This window comes from Solanum dulcamara, chromosome 4 (assembly GCF_947179165.1).
Source record: "Solanum dulcamara chromosome 4, daSolDulc1.2, whole genome shotgun sequence".
NCBI lineage: Eukaryota > Viridiplantae > Streptophyta > Magnoliopsida > Solanales > Solanaceae > Solanum > Solanum dulcamara.
Window position 1 is genome coordinate 22280834 of NC_077240.1, and position 15281 is coordinate 22296114.

At 30.2% G+C, this 15281-nt stretch overlaps 2 protein-coding genes across 2 annotated transcripts; one reads left to right on the plus strand and one right to left on the minus strand.

The window, feature by feature from the left end:
- The first annotated feature begins 834 nt into the window (after window positions 1–834).
- Window positions 835–1845, plus strand: LOC129884849 (thylakoid lumenal 19 kDa protein, chloroplastic). The gene has a single exon (XM_055959125.1). The coding sequence runs from the start codon at window positions 852–854 to the stop codon at window positions 1686–1688; it is 837 nt and encodes a 278-aa protein (XP_055815100.1). The 5' UTR covers window positions 835–851; the 3' UTR covers window positions 1689–1845.
- Window positions 1846–9585: 7740 nt separating this feature from the next.
- LOC129884850 (zinc finger protein WIP2-like) lies at window positions 9586–13951 on the minus strand. The gene is made up of 2 exons (XM_055959126.1): window positions 13253–13951; window positions 9586–10135 (listed from the first exon to the last, which is right to left on the minus strand). The coding sequence occupies exons 1-2, from the start codon at window positions 13724–13726 to the stop codon at window positions 9704–9706; spliced, it is 906 nt and encodes a 301-aa protein (XP_055815101.1). The 5' UTR covers window positions 13727–13951; the 3' UTR covers window positions 9586–9703.
- Window positions 13952–15281: the final 1330 nt, after the last annotated feature.

The window sequence follows — 15281 nt, forward strand, 5'->3', positions numbered from 1 at the left end:
AGAGAAATTTTAGTAATAATTAAATTTAATATTTAAAAATAATAATTTAAAGAAGCTGAATAATTTTAGACTTGATATAAAATTTGTTTCACTTAGATATATTAAGAAGTTAAATCTTTGAAAAAAAAGTAAATACACTTAATGGATTGACTTCTAAGCATTGAAATTCAATTTTCATCCAGGGCAAACAAAAACATATTAATAATACATATCCGATTATCCCAATAAGAAAAATGATTCGTTATATCAAAATGATAATAAGTTGGTCAAGTTTATATATTTACGATCAAACACATATATATCTCCTTAAACTTATCAGAAAACTCATTTAAATAGTGAAACTCAGTCTTATTTAATTGAACACAATACTATATACAATTTCGTTCTTTATCATATATAACAATTTGACTTAAGCACAAAGTGTGGGTTGCACAACTTTTGAATGTGTGAGTGTGAATAATAACAGTAATATTACAATCTCTAAAAGCTTTTATTTAAATCAATTTTTTTTTTTATTGATTCTCATTGTTTATGAAATGAATTTTTAATTTGTGTGAGATAGAAATGAAATTATATATAGTATTGTATTCAATTAGAACAAGATTAAATTCAAATATCTAAATGATCATTCATAAGAATAAGACTTTCAACTCCTTAAAACACGTGTAATTGAGAGAACCATCATATTAGTGTCTTGGAGAAATGCCTTAGCTTCAAATATTATTACTGAATGTGATTTTCGAACAAGTTTAAGAGACCGAATATGCATTTGACAAAATAGCAAATATGACATGGCACTATAAACCATTGAAGATTGGCTACAATTGGCTAGTTTCACCTAATCTTACTAAATGGATAAGATACATATTTTTATGATGACAAAACCCACAAATAATAGCCTATCCCCTAAGCCAAAGATTTCACAAACAATCCACATGGCAAGCATTCTTCATCCCTCATCCTTTCTTTCCTCCTCCTCCTCTTCCTCCTCCTCCTCCACCACCACCACCACCACAAAACCACCAGTTCCACCACCTTTTTCCAGACCCCAATCCACCTTATCACCACCCTCTAAACCCCTTTTAACAAAATTAACCACCACACTAACATCCACAGCATTAGCCACAGCAATACTAACAACCTCTCCTCCTTCTCTGGCAGATTCCCCCACAACCTACAACATTTACTACGGCACAGCTGCTAGCGCCGCCAATTACGGCGGCTACGGCGGAAATTCCGACAAGAAAGCGTCGGCTGAGTATATTTACGACGTCCCCGGTGGATGGAAAGAGCGTCTGGTGTCGAAAGTTGAGAAGGGCACAAATGGTACAGACAGTGAGTTTTATAACCCGAAGAAGAAATCTGAGAAAGAGTACCTTACTTACCTTGCTGGGTTTAGGCAATTAGCACCTAAAGATGTAATCCTGAATAACTTGGCTTTATCTGATGTGAATTTGCAAGACCTAATTGCTAATGCTGATGGGGTTACATCAGAAGAGAGGAAAGATGAAAATGGGCAATTGTATTATGACTATGAAATTGATGGAGTTTCTGGTCATAGCTTGATTTCTGTTACTTGTGCTAAGAATAAACTGTATGCTCATTTTGTCAATGCGCCGGCGCCGGAATGGAAGAAGGATGAAGACATGCTGAGGCACATCCATCAGTCTTTTAAAACTGTTGGGTAATATAGCAATTGCATTTGTTTATATAGAGTCAAGAGTTTTGGAATATGTAATAAATGGTGAAGGAAAGAGATTTTCATGTTCATAGCTTTTTCTGGGATGTGTGCTTGACAATGATAAGATTGAGACACTCAATATAATCACTATCTCTTCAAATTGATGTTTTTTTTCGAGAAATTTATACTACTAGACAAAGTGTCTAACCTTTTATTATTAAAAAAAGACATAAGTACGAGCAAGGGGACTAGCTCTTACTGTACCAATCCTAATGAAGTAACGAATCTAAGAGTTTAAAAGAATTAGATATTTTATGATTATCACAGAGTTTTTAATACACTCTATGATAATGTTACGAATGAGGATGCTCAAGTAATCACATTATAAACGAGGATGCCTGATGTAGTATGAAGTTATTTTTTGTGTGTGTTGGTGCCTACCAGTTGATTAAAACAAATGATCTACCTCTTCATTGAACTTGCTTAAATTCCTTGCAGAGATTTAGATGAAAAATAGAGTTATGGTAAGTGTAATACAGTGTTAGCATTGACAAATGAATGGGGCGACTCCCCGCCTTTACGATGAACTTACATCTTGTATGCATTGTTCACCAATGGAAAAATAATTCTTGACTAGCCTGATTCTGAAATTAGGCATTTCCATCTTATCCAATCTGAGATGTCCCGTTGTAGTTTCTGGTAATGAGTGAATATCATAGAACCATCTTGGTTGTTCCATCTTTGTTCCCTAGTTGGCTAGTTAGTGAAAATGTTTACTGCCTTCTTCAAAGTTCTCGAGCAGTAATTTAATCTCTTCCACCAGAGAGATTCATTCCCATGGTGGATTAGATTTGCCTGAATACCAGTTAATAAAAAGCATTGAGTCAGCCTCAATACTAACACTGAGATATCCATTTCGACTTCTTGACTTACTCTATAACACCCTAGACACACTTTGTTCAGTTCTTGTAAATTATATCCAAGTATACAGTGTCCCTAGTTGCAAAAAGGAACAAACTTATGAACACATTGCACTAGCCAACAAGAACATCTAGATAGTAAATTGGTTCCCACCAGGAGAGATAAAGATTAAATATGAAGATTTGTAGGACAAGGTTAAAAAATATTACTTCATTCGTCTTAATTTGTTTGTCTAGTTTTAACTTGACATGTAGTTTAAGAAAGTAAAGAATTTTTTTTGAATTATGTGGTCTTAAATTAATGATAAATAGAATATATCAAATTGTCATTTAATTTTATTGTCTTAAACATGATATATGGAAAGTTAAAATTAAATAGTTTCCAAAAAAGGAAAGAGACATTTTTTCCGAAATGGACCAAAAAAAAAGTATGACAAACAAATTAGTAATAAAATGTTTGACCTGTATCAAACTACCAATCTGGTGTTTAGTTATCATAAAATGTTTTCCATTGAAATGGGAAAAGAATACATAACTTCTGTTATGTACTTATGGATGAAAGCATTTTACTTGGAACTATTTCAAATTTTAATTTCATATTACTTGCCCCAACAAAAACTTACACGTTACTAAATTACTACCAATCTTTAATATTCAAAACATTATTGCTCCCTTCTTCTTTAAGAATTTGATTCATTAAGGTGACGTGGACTTAAGATTTAAAATTTATGGATTTCTATAACGATTTCAAGTTAATATATGATAATAACTGATTTCATAGTCAAATATTTATATAAATAATTTAATACAATATTATAGTATTTGAGCAAACGCTACTGGTTCCTGTGTGAATCTGCCCCCATGGAAAACTTGAAGTAGGAGGCAATAATTAAAGAGAGTTCTTTTCATAATTTAATTTTAAAAAAATACTAACTTCTAAATGGAGGCACTATCACCATACTATAATTGTTAATATCCTGTTCTAGTACTGTTTGCAAAGTTATATATTCTCTGTTGTTATCAGAAGAGTTAGCAGATTTTGCATAATTATCAGTATTGACTGGTCGCAGTGGAGCAGATGATGAAGCAAATTAAAACCACTGGGAAGATGGTCTGTTTTAGCATATGGTGTAGGCCATGTTCTTAATGACACCAGTATTGGATTGCCTCCCATGTTGCATTAAATTCTTTATTTTTTTTTATAATTGTGGTGTCTAAGCCAGTTTGCATATGCTTGTTATCCCCTCACCAGCATAGGTAACGATAAATCTATCCACCAACACTTAGAACTTTGGACAAATGGAAAAAAATCAACTAATGTTTTTGCCTCAGCTAGATTTGAACCTAAGATTTCATGGTTCTTTGACCACAAGGACACACACTCGATAAAGACAAGGGGATCCAAAAAGCGCTAAAATATCACAGTTGTGAGTTTTTCTTGTAAAGCTTCCGATTATATTGTGGAATCGGGGAAGGAGAAATAGAACAGGGGTGATGGGAATCGAACAATCTATTATGTGGGAGACTCCATCGATATCACTAGATTATAAGTCTTGGTGGTTCATAGTTAGGAGTTGATACTGTGACGTAAAACATTTTTTTAATTCCCTTTGCCACTACCCTGAAATCTTTCCAATGTTAATAAAATACATTGAAAGAAAATTTTAGCTATATGTGAAGTAATTTTTCGAGATAGAGGATTCAATTGATCACCCTTAAGTCAATATGGCTCCGCTACTAAATGGATGTATGATTTTATATTAAAGAAATTGTCACAGAAAAGTTTGTAGAGGGAAGCTTAGTGTTTAAATCATCTTTGCAATAAGAAGTTGCCTGATATCAGGTCTTACAAATGCTTGGATCTAGCCAGTATATTAGTGGTTTTAGCCTCCATGTTTGAACTTCCTTATGAGATTATTCGCCGATTTAACTCTAGTTTTAGTTCTGTTTCACAAAATCGTTGCACCACTTCCAACTGTAGGTCTATTCGCTGATGCAACCATGACAATAGTTGCTGGTGAACTGGTATCTTCATATCGATAACTAGCACTAACATAATGCTAGTCATTCTGCATTTGGGAGCTTCAATAGGTCCTTCTTTTCTGTTTTATTAGATAACATGTAATGTTTTGCTAATATTTGAATCATATCTTGTCAAATGGTTATACAAGTAGTTTCACTTCATGCAATTTGGTATGCATAAGCAGTAGCATCATTTGTGTTAAGTGTACTTAACCATTTACATATGCAGTAACACTTGTTGGTGACTAATCACAGTTTTGATCGTCTGTTGCTTTGTCTTTATACTTCATGTTGGAACTAAAGAGCCTAGGTTTGTTACCTTTACTCAATCCCCCTCATAGGTTTGAATCTGATTTTGGATACTGCTGCATTAACATCCCTTGTGCTGTTGTGCAGCGTGAAACAAGTAGCTCACAAGACTGTTTGTCGTAGTACTTCTTGGACCCGATGGTCAAAAAATGGCTTGTTCTATAGAGTAGCTAGTATTTATGCAATAAACATATCACAGATAACCATAATGTTCAGCTCAGAGTCTTTAAGTTACATGTTTAGTTTTACACCATCCATATATGCAGTTAGCTTATATGTCTTCTTTATCTCAGTCGTTTCTTGTTCTTTATGTAATCAATGATCAACACATATCACAAGCTATTCCGGTTGCACGTAGGAACTTGAATGGAACAGTCACAGGTTGAAGGTCTTTCTTTTGCATCGGAGGCCTGGTTTGGACGTTTTTATGTATATCTTGTCTGTAGTTATTGGAATTGCCAATGCCCTGATGTTAGTAAGTACAGAGTCCATGAATGTTACCTCAATTTAGTTTACTGTGACATTAAATCTCAGCTTGCTACATCATATTAGACCATTGGCATACATGTTCTCTGTGTCTGATTTGGAGCTACAAATTCTTGTTTGACAATCGAATCTCGATGTTCCTAATTCCCATGTGGCAAACAGGTAACTTCAATAGGGATGAAAAGTGAACTAATTGGTAGTGAGATAGAGGGATCTGCATTTGTTTATGGATCATTAGCCTAACTACTCGATGAATCATTTGAAAAATAAATGTATTCGACCGTTCAGTACTATTCGAAATGATAATTAGACCTTGATACATGGGAACTATTCGCAGTTGTGCAGGTGATACGCCAACATCATGTAATACTAGTAGTATATATTATAACTTGATAAGTTTCAGGTTTATAATTTAGATTTGAGGCGCTGTTGATTGGTTGAAAAGAATATGTTCCCCTAAAATCTCTTGTTGATCTTTGTCTTAAATGTCTGTCTTAATTGACACTACATCCATTTTGATTTTCTAGGGATCCTACAGAGACCTCCACAAATTTACTCATTTTATTTTTAATAGCAAGAAAAATGTGTACGTGCTATGGTTATCTATGCAATTTCTTGTTTGGGATAATATTTGAAAAAACAAAATTGTTCCCTAAAATTTTCTTTCTTATTGGACCCCTCTCTTTTCAACATCTATATATACCTCAAAAAAGGCACAAAAATCTAAGCAATAATATAATTTACACCTCAAGGTTTGAATATATCATAAACCTCCTATTTTGAGAATTCAATCGCATCATGGTTATGATGCAGTAATGGAAATTGTTTCACCTTTAAGCAAAAGTCTCGATTTCTGAATATGAAAAAAATCATGTAGGGAGCGTCACCCCCGAATGAGCTCTACAATGCATCATTCGAATTTAATCGAGGCTTCAATACAAGCTCCGGACACCGAGTAAAAACAAAATTCAATTGGCAATTTTGTCACGCTTTTATCCTGTTTGTTTTTTCTATGTGGACAAAAAACTTAGCTAAGGGCCCTAAATTGTTTTACCCATTAAAGCAAATGTTAATTGAAAAATTGTGTTTATCCACCACTTCTGACCCTGTTTCTAAAAAATAGCTATAATTATGGAGTTCTAAATTATATGGGTGATGCTTCATGATAATATCCTAAAATTTTACCTGGAGAATTGAAAATATATTTCAGTTATAAAAGTTGAAAAGTAGCTATTTGAGAAGTTTAATCCCCATTTCATTATGAGACTAACAATGCTTTGGGCCATTGTTGGACATTAGATGTTTTAGGCTTAAGTCATACTGATTATGTCATAATGACTCATTTTCTTTCTTTTTATTACAAAGGATGAGATGTCCACTCTTTCAGTTAGGAATTAGGATAAATGAGATAATTATATCTGTGTATCTAAGCCTTTAATGTTATTCTATCGGTTAATATATGTCCTTATAATGCTATAAAAGTGCCTCAAATGTTTCCTTCCTCTGTAACTCCATTCATTTTGAAAAATAAAATGTCAACACATCACACCAACCCTAATAATACTCCCTCAGTGCATATTTACTTGTTCATTATACTATTTTAAAATGTTCAATAATACTTGTTCAACTTATAAAATTAATGAATAATTTATCATGATATATCTATTTTACCTCTGTTATTAAATACTATTCATTTTTCAATGTTTAGATGACTTGTATTTAATAAGGATGATTTGATAAAATTATTTATGTGCCAAGTAAATATTAGACAACAATTATTGAACAGAGAAATATATAGAGAATATAGCAAATAAATTTGGGTGCCACTCATAATTATATTCTTCACATCAAATAAGAAAGAAGTTGGCTTAAACAACACCCAAGTGTTGAACTACAAGATGGTTAGGATGCTAAAATGAAGAAAAAGAATAACTTAACCTCGATAGTGTAAAAAATATTTATATAAATAAGTCAATGAATTAAAAGTAATTACTTAAACCTTATACTAACAATATATATAACTTAAATCTAAAAGGAATCGGGAGAAAATGAGCTTCTTTCTTCTGTCTATTTAAGGAAAAAACATGAATAAAGCCCAGACAAAAAAGGAAGTGTAATACATATTTAGGATTTAATGTTTGATATACAAATAGTATAAACAATTTTTGTATCAATGTTAAGGTCATCAGACTTACATTATAATTGCAGCCAAAATAACTTGTTGTGAATTAGTGAAAGCTGAGTAATTTTATAAATATAAAAATTAATTTAATGACTTTTTTGCAATAATACTATAAGATAATCTTATCTGAAATTAAGCCACAATGACAGACTTTTCTGCAATAAAAAGTAAAAACTCATTTATTTATATGTCATCAACTTTTTCTGCAAACAACTCCTTATTATTACTGTAATGTAAGAAACAAAATGACATATTTTTCCTCTCTTTTCTAGTTTCCGTATTATATCACCTTTTTTGCTTCTTTTTTTTCTTAAAAGAAAATATTGCTGTTCAGCCTGTTCAATTCCTCCTTGTGCACTTTATTCCCTTTCTAGGCAATAAAAAACACTTTATTTTAAAGAAATAAATATTGATTTCCAAATATCGAATCAATTTATTTTTCCTGAAATTAACAAGAAGCAACACAAAGTTTTGTGCTTTTTTTTTCATTCGGTATTTTGTATTCGCATTCACTATTATAAAATTACTACTCCCTCGGTTTAAAAAAGAATGGTTTCCTTTTCTTTTTAATCTCTATAAAAAAGATTGATCCTTTTTCTTTTTTGGTAAACTTTAATTTCAATTTTCCACATGATATGTTTAAGGCGACAATATTAAAGGATATTTTGATATATTTGACACAACTTTAATTTAGAACCACAAGATTGAAAAGTCTTCTTTGTTTTCTTAAATTTCATGTCAAGTCAAACTAGGTCATTCTTTTTGAAACGAAAGAATTACTATTTTTCTATTAAAATTTTCCGCTGAAAATTGTTTGTGGCTATTTCCATAGATATTTTGATTGAACTAGTGAGAAAAGAAAAAATATAGTGTTTTCACACGAAAAAATTAGGAAGTTTTTCACTATTTTAATGAGACTACGTTTCCCACCATGTGTTTCCCACTGAGCTGGTTCGAGGGAAATGGGGTGAAAAAATCATATTTTATAACACAAATTTCTTATTGATATTGAAGTCCGACTAAATTTGAATTTGTGTATTGCAAGACCTATTTTTGGGGCGTTGCTTCCAACAAGATTTTTCTTATTCCCAAACTCAAATTCAAAACATTTAATTAAGAGTGAAAAAATTTCAATCATCCCATCATAACTCATATTGTTACAACACAAAATTGTGTTTGACAAAGCTAACATAAATGTTCTTCAAAAAGGGTTTCCTCAACAACTAAACAAAACACACAAGATACAAATTGAGTTGAATTTAATTGATTTAGTTCAAACTCTGTATTTATTTACTTTTAAAAATTATTTAATATATATAAATTATTAATTTAAAATCTAATAACTTAAAAGAGCTATAATCTAGAATCGACTTCAAATTTTGAATCTACCATGCACCATGTTCTTGTACTGAGGTAACTTTTCCTATAATTGAGTAATTAGAGATGCGAAACAAATCTTTAATATTTATATCTAAAGTTTATAAAAAGTACTACTTGATCCCTCCATTTTAAATTATTTATGAAGTAAAGAAGATTTTTGAATTTTGTAATCTTAAATTAAGGATATGTATAATATACCAAAATATTTTTTAATTTTATGATCTTAAACCTACCGTATGAAAAGTTGAGAAGATATCACCAAAAAAGAAAAGAGATAGTATTCTTATCGAAATGTACTAAAAAGAAAAAGTAATGCAAATAAATTGAAACGATGGAGTATTAGAAGAGGGGGGGTTCATTTTCTTCTCCAGACAAACCCTAATTAACATGTTTTGCCAAGGCATTTTCTTGAACACTGCATCCTTATCTTTTTCCTTAAAATTAAGAAGAAGAAAATTCTCAGCAGCAACTTTTTTTTTTTTTTGATTAAAGCTGATGAAATAACTGTAGATTTTAGTAGAACATTGAAATAATACACATCTTTATATTACATAGCTAGAAAAAAAATCATTTACAGAAACCTTACATTTCTCATCCAAAAAAATAAAAATAAAACAAACTTAATAGAGTGAATTTGAATATTATAGCAAAAACAAAGACAACACATAGCTCGTTTGAAGTCGAAACCTTTAACGTTCTTAACACTGAATTTTAAACAATAATTTACATTAAATCTTGTTCAATCTCAGACGTTGATTCTTCTTCTAACTCCTCAAGATTAGGTACTCCAACCGCGCCATGACCGCGTCCAAATGACTTAATATGATCTTTTAAAGACCTCTTATGCTTAAAATCAGATCCACAAATACAATACCAAATCTTTCCACAATTTTTCTCATGAGTTCTCCAATCACCTTTCACAGCAAATGGCTTACCACATTTCCTACACATGAAAGGTTTGGCACCATGCTTCCTTTTGTAATGTGTTTGAAGGGTTCTAAAGTCTTTTAATGGCCTTGCTCTTGGATGATCAATGTTGTGTTTGCAACCAGGTGCACAACAGTAACATGGAAGCCTTAACATTGCACTTGGTTGTGTACCTCTTAAGGATTCTGGACCTTTTCTGTATTGAGATCCATGTCCCCACATATGCATCTAATTAACATGATGAACAAAAACTCTAATTAGAAACAAATGCACTGATACGGATTTAAGTTGTATACAATGTTAGTAAGAGTTTTTTACATTGTTAAGTGTCTAACTGTAGTTACTTTATAAGTTACTTGATAATGTACGTAACTAATCAGTACAACAAATAAATAAAATATGCTGGCAAATATTTAGCGGCAATAATATAACTAACTTTATATTATGTTTAGCAGTAATAATATAGTATAGGCTATTATAACCATCAATATAAATGTCGCTAAAGACTTTACTGACTCTGAATACAATGACATTATACTCAATTGTCCCTAAATATTTTTGTGACAATGAAAAATCTATGTCACTAAGAGCCCGTTTAGATTGGCTTAAAAAAGTAGCTTTTAAGTTAAAAATAAAAAGTTAAACTTAAATAACTTTTTAGTCAAAAAATAAAAAGTAGGGCGGGGCCTACTTTTGGTTTTTAACTTATTTTGAGTCAATTTAAACTTATTTTAATTTATTTTATATATGTCAAAAACTGGTTTTAAAATAGATTTGACCAACTTTTAAGTCAATCCAAACGAGCTTTAAATATCTCTTTTGCTATATTGATTTTTTTTTACACCATAGTATATAGAACCAACAATGGACCTAGCTCCATGGAAACTAAAGGGTGCTTAAAGAAAAAATTGTTGACTAACATACATATCTATATTGCAAACTTAGACCATGTACTAAATTGACTTATTTTAAGTGTTTTTTAAATCAAAATAATTTTAATAAGTTTATAGTAGTATTTAGGTAAAATAATAAAATATTTTTAAACATTTATTTTTAAGCAAAAAAAACTAAAGAAATAGAATACTGAGCACCCAATCTCGGGATATGATAATAGGTGCACCAATTAAAAATTTAGGTTAAAGACGGTTAAGTACCTATAATTTAAAATTTCCAAGATCCTTTTTGTAGATAACTAAATTAAACTCAATAGATATAAATAAAGAATTACATTGTACATATATAGGAGAAACTTTTGACAAGTATATATGAAGAATATTTCATACATCAATCTCCAACAGTCTAAAATAAGAAAGTTTTTGATGTATGAATCATCAATAATTTATTTGAGAGATTTAGGTCAAACAGTCATAGCGAAGCATCTACTTAAAAACTAGCCAAGTTTTGACTAACATTCAGAATGACTTCATTTACTGATTGCCAAGCAAGAAAGACACTTTATGCATGGCAAAGCAAAATTCAAGTAAGAAAACATATGATATATATATATATATATATATATATATATATATTTATATATATGATTATTTTACGACTAATATTATACAAACAAAAAAAGTATCAGAAGATTTCTATATTTTCTTTATACTTGAAAGGACTAAAAGACTCTTAGAAAACATATAGGACATAGGAATAGAAGATCCTAATGAATCAAATGGCAGAGGTTACCGCATTTTTTAAACAATTTGTTGAGTAACGGAGGAACAAATCAATTTGATATTGCTGAAAATTGAAGGGCCAAATAAACAAAAAGCAATTTTAAAAAACAGTTATTATCTCAGAAAGTTATTACTGAAACTTGATCATATGAGAAATCAACTAAGTAGAAATTTGAATTACTGAAAACATGAAGGACCAAATAGTTAATGAATAAAGAAACTTATTATTATTAGAACAAGAGTTATGTTGAAGTTGGGAGAATGACAAAAAGTGAAAAAAGTCATAAGATTACTCATTGATTCACTCAATGTTATGAGAAACGAAGAGTTATAAGATACTGAGATTTTTCAGAAGTAGCAATAAATTTAATGATACTACTATTAAAAATAAACTGTCCGGATTCTCCTGAAGCAGTAAAAAAAAATAACACTGGAAATCTTGTCAGTAATTAACACTGGAAAATTTGTCAGTTTCACATTTGACCATATTCACCTGATTGCAGACGTTTTAGCACAAAATTGTTTGAATAGTCCCTATTACCCAAATACCGAAAAAAAAAGGAAAAAGGAAAAGGAGAAATAGACATTATTGAGGAAAAGCAGATGTAATTTAAGCTTTAAAATGTAAGTAAATCTGAGAAAAACCCTAAGTTCATGCATAAATCAAGTGAGGAATAAAACAAAAAACACAAAGTAAACAAGAAATAGTGATAAATCACATGATTTGTAGTTGGTGTAATAGTAGTTTTTTTTTTATTATTATTTTAAAGAAAAGGTGTGGAAGTGATGAATTAGGCATAAAATTAAAGACATTCATGAGGAACATTGGATTTTTAGTGGCCAAGTGAACCGTTTTGAAGACAGAGGATCCTTAAATCTCACATTAACACCCCCGTTTGATTATGGATCGGAAAAAGAAAAAAATAGCTAGTTGAAGAAATGGGTAACAAATGGATAAAACATGAAGAATAATAAGTTTAATTATGAACTCTTCAACAAAATCATTTTAATGAAACAATTGTAAAGCAAAAAAAAAAGCAAAAAAAAAATTAATCAGAATTCAACTAATTGATTCAAAACATAGACTGAATTTCCCCAAAAGAAGTATAAATTCAAACTAAATGGAGAAAACTAAGATTGGCAAGAAGTCTGAACTGACATAGGGTGATGCAACCATATTCAGTGGATTCAACTGAATCTTGATTTCATTTTTTTTCTTTTTGGGGGTGTGTCAAACAAATAAATACACATGTGAAAAACCATTAAAATTTAACTTGAGACCATTTTAAAATTGCAATGAATTTTAGTGTTAAAAAACTTAAAAATTAACCCATCAATTTTATGTGTATACCATCATCAGATGCAAATTCAAGATTTAAATTTAATAAATTCAAATTCATTATATTTTTAAAATTATGAGTTCAAACATAATATTTATTGTAATTTTAATTTATTTCTACACTTAAATTTATGCTCTGCATAGAAAGTACTCGGTTCAGATGGGAGTTTATCTCCCTTCTATGTATCATGTTTTTGTGTATTTATAAAATTCCACCCAAATTTTTAAAAGTTAGAATTCGATATTCTTTTAAAAAAAATAAAAAATCATCAATTTAAATTCTGAATCTGCATCTCCGTACTGAAAACAAAAAAAATAGTAGTAACATACCTGAAGATTGTTATATCTGTTGAAGGTCTTGTAGCAAAGATGACAAGAGAATTGTGTTGGACCAATGAGAATCTGAGAAGGTGTAGGGATCCAATATTGTCCCTTATTTATTGTTGATGATGTATTATTATTAGAAACCACATCAAATAATTGATCTTCTTCTTTTTTTCCTCCACTATCTACCACTCCTTCACATGAACTTGGAAGCCCTATATGTAGGGATACACTCACATTCTCATTATTATTAGTAGTAGTATTTTCCTCATGAGAAAAAGTAGTAGTAGTACTACTCTCACAAGAATACTTATTATTATTGAGAAGTGGAAGAGCTTCTCTTAGTGGTGGTGAAGAAGGAGAAGGAGAAGGAGGTGCAATTTCTTTGTTGTAGCAAAAGTTGGATGAAGAAATATATTGTTGATGGAGAGGAAGGAAGTTCAACCATCCTGTGAAGAAATTATAGTAGGGTTCTGTCATACTCAAACGTAGAAAAATTGTTTTCTATGGAGTTTTTTGGGGTTTCATATATTATCTAGCTAGACTCTTAAGTAATTTGTATATCGTTGGTGCAATATGTATATTTATATATATGCATAAAGAGGATCTAGCTATTGGGATGAGAAAATGGAGGATGGGTGAAGGGGAAAAGAAGAAAGAAAAAGGTGAGGAGAAAGGGGTTGAAGGAGAGGGGAAGGGGGTAACTATAGCTACAATTGTGATAGTGAAATGAAAGGAAATACACCATTTATTTTATTATGTGTGTCTTAGTTTGATTGGATACAAAGACGGAGCTAGAAGTCACGTATCGATTCGGCTAAACCTAGCTAGAAGTGTTTGTTCAAATTAAACTTTATATTTGTCTTAAGAAATTTACTAAATATGTGTAAAATTAAATCCAATTACTAACAACTGATGTCCTTAATTAGCTATTTTTAGATTTGGAACCCATAAAGTTTAAATTTTGGCTCTGCATACCATATATTGGGCACCAAGTTTGAAAAAGTAATGAAGATTTTTTAATTTGTATGGTCTTAAACTAAAATACCTATAATATACTTCGTCGGTTCATTTTTAGTTGTCACATTTGGATGTGGTATGCCCATTAAAAAAAGAATGATTGACTTGGCTATTTAACCATACTATTTCTAGTAATTGATATTTAATATTATATTTTGAAAAATAATTTTGGAGAACAAGTGATTAATGCTAAGGGTAAAATATGGAAGAAAAAAATGTGTATTTTCTTGATATGTGAAAAGTTACAAATAAAAGTGAAAATCTATTTTTAGAATAGAAGACAAATAAAAGTGAATAGAAAAAATACTGTACTAATGTTTGAATCTTGTTATCTTAAAATGTCATATGAGTTGTTGAATTAAAGAATTACTAAATATCGAAAGTAACAATCTCCTTAAAAACTAAAAAAAAAAAAAAGAATAAGACGCATATAATATTTCTTAGTTTCATTTATATCATACTTTTTTGGAGAATAAGTGATTAGTATGTATTATTTTTTTTGTTAAATTCTTCATTTTGAATTTTTATTTTATCCTTAATACGTGTTCTTATAACTGTACAAATATCTATTGGCATGTTAAGTTTATCACAAATTGTAATACATTCTTTGTTCCAATTTATATTTATGTGGTAATATTACTATTTTGGGAGTTAAAAATATTCTTCTTCGATCACACTTTTGTAGAAAAATCTTTTTAAATATTTTGAATTATATGTAGATTTTATTAGGGCTCAAGTTAGAATTTATGTCAAACATTAACTATTTTAATTTCTTGTTCAAAACCTTTATGCGGAACGTAGGAGTTATTTGTACTTTTGAAAAAAAAATTGTGATCAATGAAATATCATTAATATATAAGACAAAAAGGGTACTGTATAAGCTTTTTTTAGAAAATAAATCAAAAAATTAACCGGTTTAGGATTAAAGGCGTCGAACCAAATGTAGGTGAGGGGATAATAAAGGAAGTAAATAAAAGCCATAGGACAAAGTCAGAGACTACACATAGCAGGTTGT

Excerpts from the sequence above, each read along its gene's own strand:
- LOC129884849 (XM_055959125.1), top strand. The coding sequence starts at position 852 with ATGGATAAGATACATATTTTTATGATGACAAAACCCACAAATAATAGC.
- LOC129884850 (XM_055959126.1), bottom strand. The coding sequence starts at position 13,726 with ATGACAGAACCCTACTATAATTTCTTCACAGGATGGTTGAACTTCCTT. Across the intron at positions 10,136-13,252 it reads ACAGATATAACAATCTTCAG|ATGCATATGTGGGGACATGG; the intron begins GTATGTTACTAC and ends CATGTTAATTAG.